Source organism: Falco naumanni, chromosome 6 (assembly GCF_017639655.2).
Source record: "Falco naumanni isolate bFalNau1 chromosome 6, bFalNau1.pat, whole genome shotgun sequence".
Lineage (NCBI taxonomy): Eukaryota > Metazoa > Chordata > Aves > Falconiformes > Falconidae > Falco > Falco naumanni.
The window spans coordinates 72,796,057-72,818,368 of NC_054059.1; the positions used below are offsets into that span (position 1 = coordinate 72,796,057).

A 22,312-nucleotide genomic window follows, 5' to 3' on the forward strand; every position below is an offset into this window, starting at 1 on the left:
GCTTGGGCTGAGATTTAGGGCTGGGATTGCATCTGGCTTTTCAAATAGGAGAGGTGGGATCACACGTGGAAGGTCTGTCCAGGTCTCAACCCTGAGAATCTGGCAAGTGCCATGAAATGTCTCCTTGGGAGGTTTCTTGAAGGCACCAAACCTTTGCTTTGTGTTTTCCCCTTGTATGTCCTGGCTGTGCCCGCAAGATGGTGCTTCAGGACTCCACCATGTAGACAAGGACCTGTTCTCCATCACCTTCTCTCCACTGTTTGGTACAGGATGCCCAAGTGCAAGGCTCTGAGCTCCAACCCCTCATCCAGATGTAGGTGTCTTCTGACATTTGAGACTCATGGGCTATCAGAGGCAGAGGTGACATGGGATCCACAGGGCCCTTTGGAACCAGGTGGGAAACTCTGGGAGCATCTCAAACGGCTCTGCGTGGTGAGATGAAGGTATTTGGTACCCCAGCAAGGCTAAGAGCAGCCTGAGTCTCATCACTACAAGCCCCAAATCCAGCCAGAGGATTCTGAGTTCCTGCCAGGGAGGAGAAGTGGGGCCAGCACCTGCAAAAGCAGCTCTGCGGTGGGAAGGAAAGGCCAAGCCTGGATTACTGGGTGCTCATGCCCCGTAGCTTGTAGCAGGCAGGACATGGAGATACATCTCCTGCCTGTCCCCTTGTAGGGTCTGACAGCCCTGATGACTTCCCCTGGACAAAGGTGATGGTCCTGGTCCAGGCATCTGCTGGGTGCCAGGCTTCAGGCAAGACCCAGCCGTGTGGCTAAACAAGAATCTAAATATATCCCATCAAATGAGCCCGTACACTCAGCCCTGCTCTGGGGGAGGAAAGCGTGTTTGACTGCCCCCCAGGACAGGGCTCCCGACCGACCAACCGTGAGCCTGGCTCCTTCTTCCACCCCTCCCCTTCACACTCAAATTAACCCCTGCCTCATTAATTTTGCTGACCCCATTATAGCGCTGTCTAAAGTGATACGGGGCAGGAAATTGTGCTGACAGAGCTTCACCGAGCGCAGCTGCGAGGCAGACACCCTGCAGGTCCCGTGCCTTGCTGCACTGACCAGACAACCCTGCAGAGCCCTGCGCGTGTGGACATGCAACAATCCTGCTGCAGAGCAGGGGCTTGCTTGGAGAACAGTTACATGACCTGGCATTGTTTTGGCTCACAGTTACCCAAGACAGAGGAAGGACTGAGGACAGGTTCCACCTGACATGTTAGGTCGATGCAAGGATTCCCATCTGCATGATAACGGGGACCTAATGTCTCTACTGGGGATAAGAAGGTTTGTGAGGGCCACCAGCCCATGCTCCACAGGTCTCCAGTCCCATGGCTGGGAAAGATATCTGAACTGAGACTGAAAAAATGCAGGAAAGGGCTACTGGCGTGATGGTCATCAAAAAATCCTTGGGGAGGGGTCCATGGCCAAAGGGCTGGATCTTCAAACATGGCGGGGATGGAGAAAACGAGCCAGAGAGGGATAAGAGGGAAGTTAAACATTAGCTATTCTAAATCACGGTGCTGAAAACACTGGAAAAGAGATTAAAACTTGATCAGTTTAGTGAGGGGATTATCTGAGGTGGACCTCTGTGATGGGCGAAAAGCTGGATGCAGGAAGAAGATCCAGCCTAAGCCATCATTATCTCTCCCCCTCGTCAGCAAGGGGAGAAAAATGAGTCCCTGAAACTTTGCTGGAGCATTGACCGTGTTCATGGGGATCCAGGCCATGGAGCAGGATGATCTGAGATGCAGGTGGTTATGGGTGGGATGGGTTTCTGATGTGCGGCATCAAACTCTACGACTGGAGGGGAGTTACAAAGCAGGTGTGTTTGCTGTGGTGCCGCGTGCGAGGGGGGTCGCTCCTCCTAACTTGCACACCTAATTTTACTCACAACACATATTTTTACAGTGAAGTTGGTTAGTTCCACCCGAAGTCTACACCTGCTAACTAGTTATTTGTTAGTTGCTTTCTTGCTTCACTTTAAAGGTACGGTTCATTTTAAATTCACTACACATGATCCCCGAACGCGGGGGATCCACCATGAGTAGGAGGTTGGGATCTCCCACTACCATGATTATTTTACCCTGGTATCCTTGAGTCGTATCGCTTCAGCAGTTTGTTTTCTTTTAGCAGTTAGCAGGTCCTTGCCAGAAGGCTCCTTATTTACATTCTTGTTGGGCTCACCTACATCTGTGCTGGCTGTCCCTTCCTGAGGTGCCGAGGGGGCCGAGCCCCAGACCTTCTCCCGCAGACAGTGAGGCTCCTGCTCCCGTGTGGATGGTTCCCGTTATCTGTGCAGCTCCTGCCTGCAGCAGAGTTTTGTGTTTCTTGCTGTATTTTCTTGCATCATTTCTGCTCCAGGTGCCTGGAGTAAAGAGTTTTTAGGATGTGCATCCTTGACACTAGCAGCATCATGTTTTGCCTGAGCCTCTTTGGAGGGCCTCCTCCAAACAGTCTTCTCCTGATAATGTTGGTGCCACCAGCTCTGCCCCCGTCATTGTCTTCTTCCCCTGGTGCCCCATTTTCCCCCTCACCACCAGGCTGGCTCGTTCCCAGGGAGAGCTGTGCTCTCCTGGATCTGCTCCCCATTTCTCTGCTACCCTCCTCAAAGCTTCTGGGTGGGTTTTAAAGCTGTTTGGAGGAAAGCATTTTGTTCATTCTTTGCCTAAATTGGGTGCCCCTTTCGATAGTGTCATGGTTCCTGCATCCCTTCACACCCATGTCGATGCACGTGCTGTTGTGGGGCTACAGCACAGAGCCCTAGGGCAGAACAACATATTTCATTATTCTGTTTATTCAAACACAATCTACCTGACAGAACCAGTCTTTGATTTGCTGCAGGTTTACCCAGCTCCTACGTGTCTGTTGATGGTCAGGCTCAAGACTCCTGTTGCGATCATCTGTACTAGATGTATGATGTTACCTTCTTCTTGAGCCTGTGGCTTCTCGTCCCTTCTTAGGTGTAACAAGCTCTTCTGCTCTCCCCAGGTCCTTTCTCACCTGGATTTGGGGGTTGCCACTTCAAGTCCCACCAGTTTGTATGACCATGGTGGACTCTACTACCTCAACACTGATTTCATGTCCTGTTTTGCATGGTCCCTTTTGATATGGCCCCTTCACTGTTACACCTGGGCACGATGGGAACCCCTAAGCATGGCTGCTGTGTTCACAGGGAGGTCTGAATCCCCTCCTGGGATTTGTCTTAATGTTGGCACCAAATCCCACACCTGTGGAACCACCAGCTTCTTGGTTGGACACCCATCTTCCAAAGCTTCCCAGGGTCAGAGGGCGGCTCCTTATCTCAGATCGGAGAGGATCAGGTCAAAGAGGACCTCTTTGGCCCAGGAGGAATGGACACATGGCCTGTCTGGGATACTGGTCCTAAATGTTGTTGCCATCACCTCTCTTTCAGACTGAGCAAAGACAGGAGAGGAACTGGTGCCACTTGCTCCTTAGGGCTGGAGAAGAAATCCCCTGGCTCTTCTCCTGGCCCTGAGGACCGACGTTTTGCTGTTGCCTGCTCCATGGATAGACTGATGGGTCATCTGCCCTCAGCGCAGACCTCAACACATGTCCAGCTACCCCCATGCTTCCTCGCCAGCTCCTCGTCTCCCAGCACATGGCTGAAATTTGGCTCCAGCTCTCTGCTCCAGGTTTGGGGTGGGAAAGCATCACTGCTGCATGCCCCCGGGGGTGCACAGGGCGAGCCCAGGGTGTCTGGCTGGGTGCAAGGGGCCAGTAGTGCTGGAGGGCCAAAGGAGTGCAAATCTAATGCAATCCCACCGGGCTGGGGGTGTTTGAGGCATGGGGGTGAAACAGACCCGTTCCCTGATGCACAAGCTGCCTTCCACCCTCGTTTCCCCCCAGTCCCTTTCCCCATCCCAGTGTAAGTGGCACTGGGATGCCTCCCCTCTAAAAAAAAACCCAAACAACCAACAAACCACACACAAGACACTGCAGAGGTAATGAGAAAACCAAAGAAATGCCAAGGCAGTTTATTTACAACCATTGTATACAAAAAAAGGACAGCTCATGCCACAGCTAGAACAGCCCACTCCGTCTCCTTTGCCCGCTGCCCTCTCCCGTGTTCCCCTCCCTGGGCTGGTCCCCCCCAGGGCTCTGGGGTGCGGGTGAGCATCTCGTGGCACAGGTAAAGAGACATGGTTGCCTCCAGATCTGAATCCGAGCTCGGAAAGCCCTATCTGGCCACAGCGGAGACCAAGCCCTCTGTTAGCATCAGGGTTGGAGGCTGGTGAGGTGCCAAGGCATCACAGCGCCGGGACCACTGTCTGCTGGCAACTGGGAGAGGAGGGGACGTACCACCCCACCCCCTGGCAGAAAGCAGACTCTCCTTCTCCCACCCTGAAGGATCTCACTGTAAGCTCTGCATTTCGCTTGCCCTCCCTGGAGGCACAGATCACCCAGGAGATAGCACAGCAGCTCCCACAAAGCACCTCCTGGGCTGGTCACCAGCTGTTGGTGGGGTCCCAAACTGGTCTTCCCCTGCCCTGGCGTCAACAGGAGGTGCCACCACCATCCCCAGGGGCTCCCTATGGCCATTGTCTTCTCCTGCTCTCCGGAGAGGCATCTCCATCCCACCTCTGGCTCTCCAGCCTCAGTTTCCCCAGCTCTTCTTTCCCTCTTGTTTTTCCCTGTCCCTTCCATCACAGTTTCCACAGCCCTGCCCCGTTTTCCTCTCCTGCTTTTGCTCTCCATGGGGGTGATTCTCCCTTTTCAAATAACCATTTGAGCTGCCACCTCTAAAAGCCGATGGCTTTCCGGCTGCTCTACGGCAGAAAAGCCGATTTCATCCACGAGTTCCCACAAAGATAATTCTCAGGAGATTCTAACAAAAAAAAAGAAAAAAGAAAAACACACCAAAAAAGATCTTTGGGAAATCACGGGGCTTTTCGATTTCACTCTTGAAAAGGATCATCAGCATCTCCTACAGCCGGATTAAGCATTTGGAGCAAGTGAGCCTCTCTCTGACCACCTCCAATGGGGGGATCTCTTCTCCCCCTTCCCCAAAATGGTTCTGTAAGGTCTATGGGGAAATAACACCCGCTCTGGGCAAGAAGCCCCGAGTCCAGGTGTGAAAAAGGGAGGGAGGGACACCAAGAGGTGCCGCTGCCCATTGGTGGGGTGGGATGGAGGAGAAGAAAGAAGTCAGAGGGATGCCCGCCTGCCCGCCCTGCCTGCCCAGCACCAAATTAAAGTCACACACAACGCACATTTCCCCTCACTTCCCTCCCCACCCACTCTGTCCCCCCCCAGCTTTTCCCCGGGGGGTCGCCTTCTCCGCTTTGCCAGCCCTCAGCTGTCTCCTCCAGACCTGGTTGACGGGTGGCATGCGAGACCCACCAAGGAGGTGGGCATCCTGAAGCTGGCACCCTCCCGCCCACCCTCCCTCCTTTCTCCTCCCTCCCCACCCTCCCCAAAACGAATAGGATGGCTTCACTGGTCAACTCTTTACATTCACGAACAAAGAAAGCAGAGGAACGTCCACCCTTCCACCATCCGACCTTGCGCTGCGGCAGCCTCTGCCACCTCCCCGGAGCTGTCAGTCCAACCATCGCCTCTTTACCTGGAGGCTTCTTCCTTGAGCTCCTTGTTTTTCCTCACTTCTTCTGCGTGTTTGTCCTGTGGGAGGGGGTAGGAGGGAAGGAGGGGGGGGACACGCGTTAGCTGGACGGACTTCGGGGTCCCCACGGGCAGGCCAGCGGCTTCAGAGGGGTTCGAAGGCACGAGGGCGTTTGCGAGGTTCATCCCCCGAGGGACACCACCGGTGGGTCAACAGCATCCTCTCCTCCCCTGGGGTGTTTTAAGGATTGTGGAGGCTCTCAGGGACAGATTGTCCTTGCCCTCTAGCTAGGAGGTAGACGTCAACCAGACGGGATGGACCGGGAGCCCCAAGGAGATGGGGTTAGCTCGGATTGTCCTTCATTATCTTGTGCTCTCTGCCTCTGACCCAAGGCTAGCTGAGGCGTTTGGAGAAGGGCACTGGGCGAGCTCCTTGCAGAAGGCATGTTTTGGAGGGAGCTGGAGGTGGTGAGGGTGGGACCTTCCATGCTGAGGTTGGGAACAGACCTGCTTCGGGGAGAGAGAAGAGGTCTGCACAGGCTGGCAAGGTGGAAGCATCTCCTGGCACGGCAGCATGGACCCCTCCAGCTCTGCCGGGGAGCTGATGGCTCCACAGCCTCTGGGGAAGGGACATGGGGAAGATCTGCCACCCAGGAGGTGGAAAGATTACAAGTGGTGGGTCAAGGTCATCACAGTGGGACATGGGGAAAGCAAAGGCTTTGCATGTCTCTGAACAAGAGATGGGTCCCAGCTCTCCACCCGCCAGCCACTTGTGAGCCTACAGACATGCCAGGCTCGGTGGGTCCCTGAGCAGGAATCCCCACCCCGGGTGGGATGTTGCGTTTGGATATTGCTGCATAGTGGGAAGGAAGAAGGGGCCCCCCACTTTGGTGGTGTCCCCAGGGGGTAATGTCACCCCAAAAGCCACACAAGGTACCCACATGTCCTGTGACACCCTCCTGGACCGGTGCCCCAGCATGTCCCCCCCTCCCTCCTCACCGGGCTCTCACCTTCTCCTGCAAGCGCTCCAGCATGGCCGCTAAATGGGCCTCACGGTTCTCCTTGTTGGACTCCATCTTCTGCGCCAGCTTCTCTTTGGCCATTTTGATGAAGTTGTTGTTCTCCTCGATGGCCTTCTGGATGACCTCCCGCTCGTGCTCCCGCTTCTCTGCCAGATGCTTCAGCAGCTCAGCCTCTTGGTACTGCCCAGGCAAAGCGGACATGATAGCCGTGAGGACCATGGGTCCCTTCCCCTGCTGGCCAAAACCACCCTCTCCAAACTCAGCGACATCCCCAAAGGTGAATGTACCCCGCTGGGTGAGCACCCCAAGTGCGAGGTTGCGTGTCCCCATGCTGCACTGCCGTGCACGAGCCACCAGACCTACCTTCCTCCTCTCCTCTGCTGCCTCCAGCTTCTTCTGGATCTCCTCCAGAGATGGGTCACGCCGCCGGGGCAGGGAGGCGTTGAACTCGGGGATGCCATCAAACGATGGGGGCTTCAGGATGACCTCAAAGGACTGCCCCGAGGTACGCTTGTTGAGCTCGATGACTTCCATGTCAGAGATGACGCACCAAGTGAGGTCTACCGTGTCTGCTGGGAGAGGGCCACAGGCTGACCACTGGCACGGGGGCATCCCACCCCTTCAGGCAAACCATCCTGGGGTCCCACACTTGCAGCCTCCCCAACAGGCCACCACCTTCCCTGACCTCCATGTATGTCACCCAAATCCCTGTGCTGTGAATGCACCCCTGCGGTTCAACCCAAGTATCATGGGTTGGGGTAGGGACTCCAAGACACCCATCCAGGGGGCTGAGCTGGGAATATCTGGGTGAGCTGAGGGGCTGGGCATCCCTCCAAGGGAGAGGTAAGCAAACAGGGAAGAGTTCAGCCCTGCTTTGGGGACTGGGAGTGGGACCATGAAACCCCTTTCCAACTGCGGATCCCCTTGCACCTAGCCAGGAGGAGCCCCTCAAGGCTGGGCATCCCCCTCCATCATGGCTGCTGCCTCCGGACCCACTGACATGAATCAGCCTGACTCACCCGGCACCGTCTGCCTAAAAATACCGAGCCCACGCCTGGTGCTTTGTGGAGTCCTGGCGGAGGGGGGCTGGGCTATGGGGCTGCCCAAACCCCCTGACCCCAACCTGGCTCCCTGCTTCCAGCAAACTGTGGAGCCACCTCTCTTAGTTTGAGGGTGACCGCGGTCATGCCAAGGTGGGGGTCTGAAGCCTCCCACAGCCCCCTCCCATTCATGCACCCCTCCACCGCGGGTGGGCAGCAGGCTCCTACCTTCATACGTGTACGCTGGCTTGTTCAGGGGATCCGAGAGGAAACAGGAGCAAAAAAGGGAGACGAGAGGCAGCTCCTTCATCTTCTCTTTGTAAGCTGGGAAGAGGCAGTGGGATCAGGGTCAGAGATGGGGGGGGGTCTTGCCAGGCTCCGCGGCAATGGCTGCCATGTGCCAGGGAAGGGCTGGGATGGCGACAGTGGCTGGCACCGAAGTTTGTACAGATATTGCAAGCAGGGTGATCTGGGTGGGGGGAGCAAGACATGCAAAGGGGAAACTGAGGCACGCAGCGGTGGGGTGCTTTACTGGTGGCCACACAGGTGATGTCAGTCCTGCTATGTTAATACTCATGAGCCCTTGGCTGTCACCACTGGGACGCCGGGAGCATGCTTGGGGCACAGCCATCCCTGTGGTGGCTTGGAGGGGGTGCCGCTCAAACTAGGGGTGCTGCAGCATGGGGTAGATGCTGGGGCTGGGTACGTGAAGCCAGGCAAGCCGTGCTGTCCCCTGTTCCCACACGTGGCCCCACGGTGGTGCCATACCAGCCAGAGTCATGGCGTAGAGGTTCCTGGGCGTCTACAGCAAGAGTGTTCCTGGGGCCTGGGGGAGGAAAGAACCAGGATCAGAGCTGGGTGTCCCAGGGCTGGGGACATCACCTGGCCCTGCCTGGCCCCTGTGAGACAGCTGCCCACACATGGCCTCACACGCATGCAGGGTATGCTGTGGTAGACACATGCTGGGGGCATGAGGTGGGCACGCAGTGGTGTGATGGGCATACACTGGTGTGGCATGAGGGACACACTGGTGCAGTGAGAGGAACACACTGGTGCGATGGGCACAGATGTGTGATGTGGTGCGTACATGCTGTTGGGCACAGTGATGGGGTGGGCACAGACTGGTGTGGTGTGATGGATGTACACTGGTGTGATGGGCACACACTGGTGTGGTGTGAGGGGCACACTGGTGTGATGGGCACACAGATGTGGTGTTATGTGATGGGTACATGCTGTTGAGACGAGTATAGACTGGTGTGATGAGGACATCCTAGGAGGTGAGGGGGGTAGACACATGTTGTGATATGATGGGTACGTGCTGTTGGGATGGGTGTAACACTGGTATGATGCGATGTGATGGGCACACACTGGTGTGATCAGCACACGCTGGTGAGGTGCGATGGGCACACGCTGGAACAGTGGCAGCAGCTGGTGGGGTGGGCCTGGCACACACAGCCCTTCCCCCACCACTCCAGACTGCCCAACATCTGTGCAAGCCACATGTGTGCACACATGTGCCAGGAGTGGCATGCACACACACTCCCCCCCAGACGTGTGACCCCTTTGCACAGCCTCTGCTGTGACCCAAGCCCACCCCTGTGGGCACCCCCACTTGTGTCTAGAGAGCCCCAGTCCTCAGCTCACCCCTTGCCAGACCACACGCAGAGGGCTGACACACTGGGACCCTCTCCCGCATCCCCCTGCAATCCTCTCTGGAGTCTCCATAGCTGTGGGTCAGGTGTGGGGGCATCCCTGGGACCCCCCACTCATCCCCAGGGTGCAGAGCCCCAGAGTGAGCACAGGATCAGGCACTGGGTGGCAACACCCAGAGACTCATTAATACTCACATAAGCTGGGGCTATCCCCCTTTCACAGGGCTTCTGGGGGACACAAATGGGGTGTTGATGGCATCAGAGGGGTTTCCCAGTGGAAATACCTTTCCCAGCTGTGCCAAAGCCACGGCTGACTTTGTTTTTTGGAATTATTTATGGCTTTTGTTTCTCAGAAGGAAAAAAAAAAAACACCAACCCTTCTTTAAAATAGGGACTTTTAAATCCTGGCAGCCCCCCAGGAAAGGGGCAATGCTCACTGTGGGCATCTCGGGACTGTCAGGGCACTGCCAGCTCTCACAGCCACAACACACTCCAACCCAGCTTAACACAGGGGCTCCTGAAAAATCCCAGCCCCTCATCCCCCATCCTGCTGGGATCTGACACAAGGGATCACGCAAAAAACCTGCCCATAGCTGCCAGGGCTTGCCCAGGGTGTGGAACAAGGTCAAAATGTGGGGACACCCTGCTGGAGACACCTTCTCTGGAGATGCTCCCCTCTTTTAGGTGACGCCCAGAGCCAGGGCTGGGGGGGGGTTGGGGGTTACCTAGGTGTGTATCCCCACTAGGGGCTTTCCTCCTCAGCTGGCTGAAGGGTTTTGCCCTAGGTGGCTCACGCCAAGCACAGTGCCAAGGCAGGGTGGGGATGCTCTGATGGCTCATGTGCCAACATGAGGCTGTGCCTGGAGCTCTGACAGCTTGGCTGGAAGCTGCCTGCATGCAAGCAGGCAGCCAAAAGCATTTGCTTTCCTTGTGCCTCCCTGCTCCTAGCATGACCACCCCAAATCCTCATTTTCCCTAGGCTTGTGGGGGGACCTGGATACATTTCATGTTACAGAAAGCCTTCTCCCAGACCCTGCATGGTGTTCATGCCCTGGCTGGAGCATAAAATGCAGAGCTTACCCATCAGACCCAAAACAGGGAGGAGGATGGAGTCCATCCCCAAGGATGGGGGGGAGGTGGGTTGCCAGCCCCATACCTCCTTGCTGGATGAAGATGCTGTTCAAGGTGTTTGGAGGCTCCTCCAAGAGGGAAACCCCTCCCTGCTGAGCTCCTTTCTCTCTCTGCTTCCCAGCCCCGGTGCCCCCCAACCCGCACATTCAGCCAAAAGCAAGTGGAGTGTGTGTGTGTGGGATGGACTGTTGCTGCTGTCACACCCAGGCTGAAACCTCGCTCAACCCCCCAGTGTGGGGAGGCTGTGGGAATGATCCCACTCCCAGCGAGGCACACGTGGCAGGGAGGGGCCCGATCCAAGCCCAAAGGGCTGCAGCCGGCTTTCACACCCTGATCTCCACTGTAGATCCGGTGAGATGAGGGAGACCCTAGGGTGGATCTCCGCATCTCCCATCCCCTTCCTTGGAAGAAGCACTCAGCAATAGAGGGAGGAGATGGAGGAATGGAGGGGGGTCCCCACACCCTCCCTTGAAGCTTGCGAAGCAAGGGATGCAATGGATTCTTCCCCCCCTCTCCGGGGGGGAAGGCAGGATGGCAGCCGCCTTCCTTCCCTCCCCCCCCCCCCCCTCGCTTTTCCCCCCTCCCTGAAATAAATATTTCAGCTCCTGCTGAGAGCAGGTCACCTCCACCAGCATCCTGCCACCATCAATAATTCAGCCTCGTCCTGCCCTCCGGGGGGGCTCCGCGTCCCTGCGCCCACATTTAGAAGGGGGGGCTTCGGGCGAGGCAACGCACCCCTCTCGGGCTCTGGAGGATGCTGAGGGTGCGGGCCCGCCTGGGGATGCTGGGGCGAGGCGAGATGGAGGATGCTGAGCCCCATCCCTGCACCCCCGCACCCTGGGCGTGGGCTGCCCCACGGCCCCGCGTGGCAGGGCAGGATGAGGCCCCCCGCGGTGCGGAGCGAGGGAGGTAGAAGGAGGCGTGGGGAGGCTCTCCCAGGCGGGAGGGGAGCAACCCCCCTGGCTAATTCCTGCTGCCCAGGCGAATGGAAAACGCCCCGTCGCGGGGGATCCGTGCCTGCTCGGGTCGGGGTCGGGGGCCACCGCGCCGAAAGGAGCGGGGGCGGCCGGGGGGAGAGGAGAGCAGGGGGACAAAGAGCTGCGTCGCCGCAGGGCGACCCTCCTGGGAAAATCCTCAACCCCTCCCCAAAAACTTTCTCCAAAAAAACACCCCCTCCCACATCACGCCCCCCCTCGCCGCCCACGACACTCACCCTCCGCCGGCTCCTGCGCTGCCGCCGCGCGCTCTCCGCGCTCATTTAACGCGGGCGCGGGGTCTGCGCGGAGCATCCCCGGGGGCCCAGCGCCCCATGACATCACCTCCGCGGCCCGCGATTGGCCCAGCCCCAGCGCCGCCGCTGATTGGCCAGGGCCGGTACGAACCGGGGACCAGCCCGGTGACGTCACGCCCAGCAGCTATTTTCGGGCTGGGCCTGGGAAAAAAAAAAAAAAAAAAAAAAAAAAAAAAAGGTGTGTGGGGGTGTTAAAAGAAAATCAACGTTAAAGGGGGAAAAATGATGAAAGCAAAGGGAAGGAGGAGGTGAATTGGGGGGGGGGCAAGGAGCTCGATTTGGGCTGAAAAAGGGTTTTTAGAGGGTGCTGGGGGTGCTGGGTTGGAGGAGCGGAGGCTTTGGCTGGCTGTTAGAGCCCGGCAAAGCTGGAGGGTGACAGTGACACAAAAGGGGACTCGGGGGATTTGAGGGGGACTTGGTGGCATCTCCAGTGGGGTCAAACTGCCCCACTGCCCCTGCCCCCCTCCAGCATGGGCCATGGGGTGCCCTCTCCACGCGGGGAAGCAATGGGGGGTTCTCGGCACCAGGATGTGGCACAAGCCCGTCGTGACCCGTTCCCAGCCCCAAAGGCACGTGAGGGTCCCTTGCGCTCCTCCTACAGCCTGGGCAACGGGTGCTGAGAGAGGCCGAGTCCCAGATCCCAAAACTATTTTTGTGGCTGCTGGGGCGAGTGGAGGTGGCCAGGGAGCACCAGCAGAGCTGGGACACTTCTGCAGAGCTGTGCCCTTCCTACAAACCAAGTCTCCTTCCCCCAGATCCGCTTCACCCTGGCCTATTTACCTGTGACGGCTGCATCTGACAGGGATCGCAAGCCCAGAACCTCGGGGGAACCATGTGGGTATATTTAGGCACCGGTCTCCTCTGTTATGCAATGAGCATCAGGGCAGCTGTGTGTAGGGGGGGTGGTTCCCCTTGGAAAACACGTGTAAGGTGGCTTTGCAAAGCTCATGCCCTCAGGACATGGGGAAGGACAGGGTGACCCAGCTGGAAACAGGGGTGACATCCTGTGTGACACCGCAGCTCAGCCATTCAGTGTCTAACACATCCAGCTGAAACTCAGCAGCATACTGCTGCTGCTCTCCCAACAGTTCCTGCCATGCCCAGGTGATGTGTGAGCTCTGTGCCGGAGCCTGGCTGCCTTGATGGGGCTCGGGCGCCCGCACAGGTCTGGGTGCCGTGGGCAGGGTGCCCACAGGATGGATGTGCGAGGAGCTGCAGAAGGGATGGAGCACAGCCCTGAGCCAGAGGGGCCAAGGGGAGGAAAGAGTCAAGATGCAGTGGCCAAGTGGGGGACAAACAGCCCTTGTTGGGGACTCAATGGCTGTGGGACAGTCCCTGCTGTGGCTGGCACCGGGCTGTGTGGTGGGGCGGTGCAGGAGGCTCTGCTCAAATGCCCTTTTGAGCTCCCTGTGGTCCAGGCTCGGGGCACAAAGCCCTCCCTGCCACCCCATATTGGTGGCCACAGTCCAGCTGCGCAGCTGGCTGCGTTTTCTGGAGCCAGGGGAGATGCGGGGGACCCTGGGAGGGGTCACATCGGAGGTGCCTTCTTGTCCCCCAGCTCCACAGAATCAGCATTTTGTGGGGACAGAGCTTGGTTTCAGCTCCTGGAGCCCCTGTCTAAGGCTGTGGCTCTGGGGACACTTGATGGCCACCACTAAGGGCTGTCACCCTCTGCCCTGCAAAGCTTTCCAGCTGTTCCCACACTGGGAACTGTTTTTCTCCAGCACCATAGGCTGCTCTCAACTACATGAGGCACTGAAAAAGGAGGCCAAGGAGATCTGGGTCTGCCCAGGGTGATGGGAACAGTGGGCTGCCATGAACCATCCTTTTCCCATACACTGTCCTCAACAAACCCTCCCCTGGGTCAGCCTGGCATGGGAGCATCTCCAGCATAGGAGATGACAGGAGGGGGCTGGAGGAGAGGTTGGCTGTGGAATCAGGCTGATTCTGGGGAAGAAAGAACCCCAGCAGCCACAGAAGGCCACAGGAGAAGTGCCGTGCAAAGGATTGGCTTCCTTCTGTGGCTACAGCCTGCTGGCTTAGGGAAACTTGCTTGGCATCCTAGTGCCAGCATCCAAACCCTTCCTGGGCACGGGGTGAGGGGATAGGAGAGACAGGGCAAAAAACATTTTGCTGTGGCCACACAGCACATGGGACCCATCTGCAGCCTGTGCTCTTTCTCACGAGGATGACCGCACGGGAAAGTCCATGTATCCCAGGATGCTGCTCTGCCAAGAGCAGGCCTCCTGGGGAGATGCTAGGGATGGGGAGAGCATCCGTGGTGTTTTCCCTGAGCCCTTTCCCATCCTCCAGCCACGCTCAGGAGGGTTGCAGGGCTGGAGGTGAGCTCTGCATCCTCTCGATTCCCCTCCCAGGACATCTCCCACCTCACCCCAAAAGGTCCCATATCCGCAGATCCTTCAGCGGGGAGACCCAGAGGTCTGATCCCTCCCCGAGGAGTCGTGGCCCTGGGAAAAGCCAGCGGAGCAGTCAGCAGATCCAGCCCCTCCCCGCCGGGGCGCACAGGCTCAGCCCCAACCCGCCTGCCCCAGCGCTGAGCATCTAGGTGCAGGGTCCATCCCCACGACCCTGCACCCCCCAGGCTGCCCGAGGGCTGGGCACACCCCGGGAAACCTCCCTTGGGGGGGGTCCCCGCTTGCCCCCCACGCCGCCGGCATGCGCCGCTCCCAGCGCCGGCTGGTACCCAGGGCGGGGGGCGGGGAAAAGCTGCTGTCCTCCCCCGGATTGGGCAGGAATTACATCATCGCCGGGCTGCGAGCCAATGGGAGAGCCGCTTGCTTCCCCGAAAGATCGCCCGGCCCTAGAACTGGGGGAACGTTGCGGGGGTGGGGGGCTGTTGTATCAGTACTGATGGGGGTGGGGGCTTCATTGCAGCGAGCCCAGCCCTCCCCCGGTTGGATGCCCCCTCCCCCCATTCCTCTCCCAGGTAGCGGGGAGCCCCACTCGCACCCCACGCCCACGAGTGAACCAGTGGTGCCCACCCCCCCCTCACTGGGATGGATGGGGACCGGGATCCCAGGCACCCCGCAGCCTGTAGTGGGGCCCATCCCTCCCTGTCCTCAGCATGAGCAGTCAAAAATGATGCTAAAAAGATAATTACTATTGCTAATAATAATAAACGAGATCCTTCTAATCCTCAAACTTTTTAACCAGGGGGCCGGGGCACGGATGAGGTGGCAGGCAGTCATCTGCAGCTGCTTGGTTTCCCCCACAACCCCCGGGGGAGGGGGGGGGGGGCAGGGGGGTTCTGTAAATACCGGGGGCCGGATTGAGGACCCTGGGGGCCGTATCCAGCCCGCGGGCCGTAGTTTGAGGACCCCTGTTCTAATCATTGCAAGTAGGAAGGTTTGAGCTTGGAAAAGGTCCTGCAGGAAACTGGCGTGTCCCAGGCAGGATCTCAGGCATCAGGGAAGGATGCAATGGCTGCGGATGAGGGTCCCACACAAAACCTGCCTGCACCTTACCAGAGCTTTTGCTAAACTTGCCCTCTGTGTGCGTGAGGAAACGCTCAGTCCCAGGGAGACATCAATCATTGCTGCAGGCTTTGAGGTTTCCACTTCAAGCCGTTTCTTTACCTCTGTGGGAATGAAATTAAGCTCAGGGAAAGAAGCAGGTACCATTTATTACACTAAAAAATACAGAGTCTTGAGGAGCCAACCAGTTCCTGAAGTCACATTGTTTCCTGCAAACCGATTTTTCACCAAATGATTTGGAAAAAAGGCAAAATGTTTCAGTTGCGCCATCCAAAGTGATGCTTCATGTAACCTGCATTGCCGTTTGTAGGCCAGGCACCTGCGCTGGCACTCACAGCCATGGGAGGGAAATGCTGCCTTTGGGCCTGACAAAGAGAAACGCCTCATCCTGCTCCAGCCCCAGCAACTCACATTGGTTCACCGGCTCTTTATTGCTCCCATATAATGCCTTACTTGTGCCTAAATTGCCCTTGGGACACCAGATTTCCAGGCAGTGCCAGCTTTTTTGGGGGTTTCGGGCTGTGCTTGGGTATGGTGTAAGGGAAGGAGATGGGATGCTCGTGCCCATTTTCCTCCTTTCCTGTACCCAGGGATGCTCAGTTGGAAACAGGTAACATCAGGCAACGTCAGGCAGGCAGAGGACCCCCGGGGTCGCCCCCACACTGCACGCCTCCAACATCTCCCTCTTGTTTTTCAGTCACCAGATCTTGTTCCTAAGGAGCATCCTATGCAAATTATGAGAAACCATGGAAACCACTCATTAATGTCAGCAATCCTGCCAGCAAGGTCCCCGCCAGCCAGGCTGCCCCTGGGAATCGAGGCCGAGGCCGGCTGGGCACCCTCCCTTTCCCCAGGGCAGGGCCTTTAAAGCCCAAGGGCTCACCAGGGTGGGGGGGAAAAGCCTTTTTGACACAATGAATGCCAGGCCAGACCCAGCACAGGGGTGCAGAGGGTGCTTTTTGTCTCCCCCCCCAGCCCACCTCTAAGCCTCTTCCACCTCCAAATACCAGCAACACATCATCACCTGACTCCCAGAGCTAGGGATTTATGGAAAAGCCCCTCAGGGACGTGAAGTCATGGGGAGAAGGGCCAGAGGAAATGGGTCATTACTCTCAAGGGTGTCCCCGGGAAAGGTTGTTCTTGTCGAGGGGGAACACATGCTTCTGTCTGCATCCAGCCAAGGAGCATGGGATTTTCCTGTCCCAAGGTGCCGGGGCAAGGGCCACTGTCCCCCACTTCGCCCACAGCAGGGAAACTTGGAGCACTGCAAGCTGCAGCACTTGTAAAAGCTTGAAAAGGCCCCAGATGGTTTAATTTACTATTTACAGCACCCCCAGCAGGGAGATACCTTCTTCCTGAAGCCTTTCCAGCTTTGATGCATGGTGGAGAGGGTCACGAAAGGAGCTTGGCACAGAGAAAGGACTTGGGCACAGAGAGATGCAGTGCTATACCAGAAATACAAAATCTTTATTAATGATTTTTTAAAAAGAGGCAGAAAATACACATATTCTTTCTTTCTTCCCTTTTTTCTTTTTTTTCTTTTTCCTGAGGAAAGATGAAAAAGCACCTGGAGAACCCCAAAGGCAGGCAGAAGTGGTGCTGGCAGCAGGAGATGGTGGCTACTAGACAGGGACGTCCTCGCAGATACGGACCTGGAGAGGACAGATGCGGAGCGCCTCAGGCAGCATCCCCATGGGTGTACCTCCCACGTAGAAGTAGGGGAAGACAGTGCCACTGAACTTCTCATGGAACGTGTAGATGTGGGTCTTGCGGTCGGCATCGTAGAAGGAGAGCTCCCCTTCATCGCAGTCCAGCTCCACCCGGATTCGTCTCACGTTGCCTGGTGCTGCCTCTGAACGTGCTGCGTTGGATGCTCGGCACATCTCGCCATCCTTCCCAGGCAGGCGGTAGATGTACCAGAAGCCGGAGCGAGCATCGTGGTGGAAGGTCCAGTGGGTGCCACCACGCCACTGGGCCACCCCCACCCGCCAGTTCATGATGCTGCCCAGGTCCACCTCCCAGGTGTGGAAGCCGGTGGAGAAGCCACAGGAGCCCAGGACGCAGGGGGCCGAGGTGAAGCGGTCAGGGTTCTCCACCCGCAGCTCGTAGCCCCCATTGGTGATGCTGGTGAGATCCTCAGACACCGAAAGCCATCCCGCTGCAGAATTGGGGTCAAAGCTGAAGGGGACTGTGGTGGGAACACGTGTGTTAGGAGCCAGCTGGCTGCAGGAAAGAGCTTATGGGGGGAACACAGCCTTGCAGGTATCCATCCATCCACCCACCCCTAACCCAGCTCACCATGCAGACATGCACCTTCCAAGGCTTCCCTTTTGGGGTGCAAGTGCCCCAGAGTACCCTTTTTGCTCTCCAACTCCACTCCCCAGGGCCATCAGCTGTGGGCATGGCTACTCCACGCTCCTCTCCAGCATCCACCACCCCTGGGGCTGCTGCAGGCAAAGGCTGCTTTAGCCCGGGGACAACCACCCTTTGCAGGGAGTACCCAGCACCTCACCTACGGTGATGATGTCCAGCATTTTCTTCCAAACATTGTACTGCAGAGAGCCCAGGTACTTGGAAACATCAAGCAGCATCCCCAAAGGCACAGCCTCCGGCTCCTCAGCCGTGCAGGCAATCCTAGGGCAGGGCCAGAGAATGGAGATGGGTCAAGGATGGAGGAAGGGACTGGGCTGGGTCTCCTGGCACCCTGTGTTTCGGCAGGAGCTTCCCCACCAGCACCCCATATCTGCCAAACTTTGCTCTCACCCCAGGAGGGTGGTGAATCACCCCAGGAGGGTCCCAGCACCAAATCTCCTTGACCATCAGGGTTTTAATGCTTCCCCCAAGACCTGAAACACTGCTTTGTGTCTGCGTGTGTGCCCCCCCTATCCCACTTAGAGGCACCCAGGGGTGCTGCCTGGCCTTGGGGACCCCCAGCACCTTCTTCTGCCAGAGCACCCAGACCTGGAGGGGACATGGGTACAGGCACTCACCCGGGGCAGAGACCTGACTACCTTCAGCCAGGCAGAAGACCCCGTTCAGCCCCAGGGAGGGGATGTGGAGACTCAGCCACCCTGAGCACCCTGTGTCACTGGGCAGGGGACGCAGTGGGGACTGGGACTTACCTGTGCTTGCGGGTCTTGTGACTCTGGAAGAGAAGGAGAGACCAAGAATCAGACCCTCCACTTGTAAGGGCTCACAGGGGCTTGCAAAAAGGATTACCCAGCACCCTGCTCGCACCCCAGCAGAGGCAGGAGGGTGCCACAGCAAGAGTGACACCCTGCAGGGCACAGGGCAGCACCCCAGCAGGGCTTTACCAGGAGCAAGGTGCAGTCATCCCCCTCGAGGTCTGCCTCAAGCCGGTGGGCTTCGTCGAGGAGGGCTCGGCTCTCCTCCGTCAGTTGGTTCATCTTGTCCTCGATGAAGCCGCGCTTGTGCCATGCCTCCTCCTGCAGCCGGGCCAGCAGTGTCCTCTCCTCGCCCCGCAGAAACTCGTGCAGCTTCTCAAACTCCCTCTTGATCCGCGCCTCCAGCCGCACCGCTTCCACCTGCCCCGCGTGGGGTTGTCACCACCTCCTTCTGGAGCCCCCAGCTGCCCTGGGCTGCCCCTGCCCTCCCCCTAAACGCTCCTCTGGAGCCCTCCAACCAGCTCCAGTGCTCAGGGACTTGCTGGGCACCCACGGGGACCATGCTGCCCTCCCAAAATCCACGGCAGGCACAGTCCCATCATGCCAGTCCTCGATTCCCTATCTGAGTCCTTCCTCCCCTCAGCACCATCCTCCTCACCCAGGGATGGAGCAGCCCAGGCTCCGTCCCGGAGCCAGCTGAATTCCTGCCCCCTGCCCAGGGCACATGCATGAGTTTGCACACCTGCACACACATGTGTCAGGATCAGGCCCATTGTGTCCCTGGCAGGATGGATCACGCACCTCGTTGTGTCCCAAGATGGCCTCGTAGGACCGATGCACGGCTCCAAAATCCCTCGCCTTATCCCGCAGGGAGGTCTCCATGTTCTTCATCTTGGCCTGCAGGGATGAGACACCTTCAGAGCCTCCCCAAGCCTACGCCCAGCGTTTCCAGCGTGGAAAGACAGGAGCCCCAAAGCCAGCAGGGCGAGGTTACGCAGGATCCTTGCTCAGCCCACCCCTTCCTCTCCTGCAGCCAAGGTCTGCCGGCGCTGCACGGAGCCCTAAGCAGTGAGGCAGAGGAGCTTTCCTCTGCAGTGAATCCTCCTCTCTGTTTTGAAGCCCTTTTAGTGACGCACCTTCAAGTTCCTGCCTGCCTCGGTGCTGCCAGCAGCCACCCAGGGAGGCTCAGCATGGGGGGTACCCTGCCACCCTGCCAAGCTTTGCCAAACAGCCGCCCAGCGCCTGCCCCGCGACATTTGAAATCTGGCTCATCCCTGCAGGCTGAGTCAGAGCAGCCACGCTGCTTTCCTGGCCGGGAAACACAGAAGATCCTGGCACCCTGCCCAGCTGCCGGACAGAGCCAGTCTCCTCCTCCTCCTCACACAGCCATGACCCATCCTGCCCCCGCAGGGCTCAGGGCTGCCTCCTCATCCCACATCCCTCCCTGGCCGGGGGAATTGTGCAACCCCCATCCCAACCATGCTCCCAGCCACGAGGTGCTGCTCTAAGAACCAGCGTGGCTGGATGGAGCCCAGCTGAGAAGGAACAAGCCAAGGAAATGTGGGGATGGGGCCACTTTCTAAACCCCTTGGAGCATCCCCCTGTTCCCATTTCCCGCAGGGCAAACCGCCATGTCCCAGGGGACAGGGTGGCACTGGGTAATTAGTAGGCAGGGAGAGCATGGGCCAGCAAAGCCGCGGGGACCCACCCTCGCAGCGTGGTGGCTTCACCCTTCCTCCTGGCACACCGGCGGGTACAAGCACGCCACGCACGAGCCAGAGCCGTGTGCCGGCAAGTTTGTGGCAGGGCGTGCGCCAGCTGCACACCTCCAGATGCTGGGCTGCCTCTCCGTGCTAGTGGTCCCCCTCCCTTTTCTGGAGCATCCCTCACCCTGCAGTTGGCCGCCACCTCCTGCACCGGCCGCATCTTGTGCCCTTCATGCTGCCTGCAGCTCTGGCAGACACAGCACGCCAGCTCCTTATCCTCCAGGCAGAAGAACGTGGCTTCTTTCTGATGCAGGGGACAGAGGGCGGCCACCGGACCTTGCTGTTGCTCTTCCTCCTGGAGGACCATCTCCACCAGATTGTTGAGCGTGTGGTTGACGCGAAGGTCATTGTCGTAGGAGGCCTCCTTGCAAACAGGGCACAGGTGGTGCCGGTGCTCCCAGGAACGGCTCACACAATCCTTGCAGAAGTTGTGGCCACAGGGAAGTGTCACGGCTTCCCGGAAAGGCTCATAGCAAATGGGGCACAGCAGTTCTTCCTTGAAGGTGGCCGTGGAGGATGAGGTCACCAGGCTGCTGGCTCCATTCTCCATGGCGCTGGGGGAGAAGGGATGGAGAGAGGGAGACCAGAGCGGGGCTGTCTGGGAGCCCGAGCTGCAGAAACAGCCCCGTTCCTGATGCAGTCGGTTCCCTGCCCGTGACTCCCCCTGCAGCCCCCTCCCCAGGTTGGCGCCCCCATGCCTGACCCGGTCCCGGGTCACTGGCTGCTGCCAAGGGTGGGTGGGCTCCAGCCCCCAGGGAATCAGCCAGACCCCGCATAGGGTTTGTCCCGCCGCCCGGACCCCCAGCTTGGGGGCGGCCCCTGCCTGGCCCGGACCCCCATCCCAGGAGGACTCTGCTCCGGGCCCTGGACCGGGACCCCCAAGGCTCTCCCCTGTGGCCGGGACCCCCACCCCCAGGGCTCTGCTCCGGACTGGAACCCCCGCAGCTCTGCCCCAGCCCCAGGACCCCCGTGCCTCCCCGCGGACCCCCACCCCCAGGGCTCTTCTCCTGACCGAGACCCCCGCTGTTCTCCCCCGGACCCCCACCCCCAGGGCTCTGCTCCGGCCCCCAGACCCGGGACCCCCGCGGCTCTCCCTCCGCTCCCGAACCGGAACCCCCGCGGCTCTCCCCCGGACCCCCACCCCCAGGCTCTGCTCCGGACCAGGATCCCCGCGCCTCTCCCTCGGCTCTAGGGCCGGGACCCCCATCCTCGGGGTTCCGCTCGGCTGCACGGACTCCCCGCCCGGGGCAGCCCCGGTGCCCCACGCTGGGCGCTGCTCCAGTGCCCGCTCCACGCTGCGCGCCCCGTGCCCCGGGGGAGCGGGCAGGGCCCTACCTGGCCGGGGCCGGCTGGCGGCCCTGGCGGCGAGGCACCCGCGGCGGCATCTGCAGCGTCCTGCAGCCGCGCCTCGTCCGGTGCTGACGGCGGCCGCGGCGGCCGTTGGGGCGGGGCGGGGCGAGTTGGGGGGCGGGGCCTCGGCAGGGCTCGGCCCCGCCCACCGCCGCCGCTGCGGTGGCTCTGGCCGCCCGGCTCCAGCCCTCCCGCTGCTCCTGGGGGCATCTCCCCACCCCCGACGCGTGGGGCGCGGGGTTTAGGGCCCTCCCGACCCCCGCCGTGGGGCTGGGACCGCTGACAGCCGCCTGCTCCCCTTCCCCTGCGGGAGCTGGATGCTGCTGGCTCCCGTCTGCCGGGAACGGTGCTCCTGGGCATCCCCCAGCTCCGGGAGCCGATGCCGCGGCAGTCCCAGGAGCCCCTGTCCCAGGCAGTGTGCCCGTCCCCGCCTTCCCTGCCCCGAAACCCTTTCCCTGCCTGCCACCCTCTCAATCCTGGCGTTTTGGTTTGCATTTCTGCCCTGTGGATCCTGCTGCACCCCGGCTTACAGCCAGCAAGCCGTTCCACAGGATCGCCAGCCCTCCCAGCTGGCTGAATCCCCTGGTGGGAACCAGGAGAAAAATCAAAATTATTCAAGGGCCCAGAGAAGCAGCGAGCAAAAAACCAACCCGTGTTACCCTGCTCTGGTATGAGAAATCACTCAAGTGGCGCCCGTGTGAGGCCGGGGAGCCAGGCTGGCCAGGAAGCCTGTACTGGGAATGAGATACAACAGGTGTGACCCAGAGCAGTGGAAGGGAGTCAGGGATGTAACACGGCCCTCCTGGCGAGAGTTGTGCCAGTAGCATGGCTTCGGGATGCTATTGCCTTAGGAACA

At 59.2% G+C, this 22,312-nt stretch overlaps 2 protein-coding genes across 5 annotated transcripts; both read right to left on the bottom strand.

Moving 5' to 3' along the window:
- Positions 1–5,440: 5,440 nt before the first annotated feature.
- On the bottom strand, positions 5,441–11,756 carry STMN4 (stathmin 4). Of its 4 annotated transcripts, none has more exons than XM_040599464.1 (6): positions 11,644–11,756; positions 8,416–8,473; positions 7,876–7,971; positions 6,971–7,176; positions 6,596–6,787; positions 5,441–5,645 (listed from the first exon to the last, which is right to left on the bottom strand). In XM_040599464.1, the coding sequence occupies exons 2-6, from the start codon at positions 8,426–8,428 to the stop codon at positions 5,586–5,588; spliced, it is 567 nt and encodes a 188-aa protein (XP_040455398.1). In that variant the 5' UTR covers positions 8,429–8,473; positions 11,644–11,756; the 3' UTR covers positions 5,441–5,585. The 4 variants fall into 4 exon arrangements, with proteins under 4 accessions (XP_040455398.1, XP_040455397.1, XP_040455396.1 ...); XM_040599463.1 differs by having other exon boundaries at positions 6,971–7,179; XM_040599462.1 differs by lacking the exon at positions 5,441–5,645 and adding an exon at positions 5,654–6,092.
- Positions 11,757–16,663: 4,907 nt separating this feature from the next.
- TRIM35 (tripartite motif containing 35) lies at positions 16,664–21,572 on the bottom strand. Its single transcript, XM_040599146.1, has 7 exons — positions 21,442–21,572; positions 20,231–20,660; positions 19,142–19,237; positions 18,530–18,760; positions 18,338–18,360; positions 17,728–17,849; positions 16,664–17,403 (listed from the first exon to the last, which is right to left on the bottom strand). Exons 1-7 carry the CDS (start codon positions 21,489–21,491, stop codon positions 16,838–16,840), a joined length of 1,518 nt encoding a protein of 505 aa, XP_040455080.1. The 5' UTR covers positions 21,492–21,572; the 3' UTR covers positions 16,664–16,837.
- Positions 21,573–22,312: the final 740 nt, after the last annotated feature.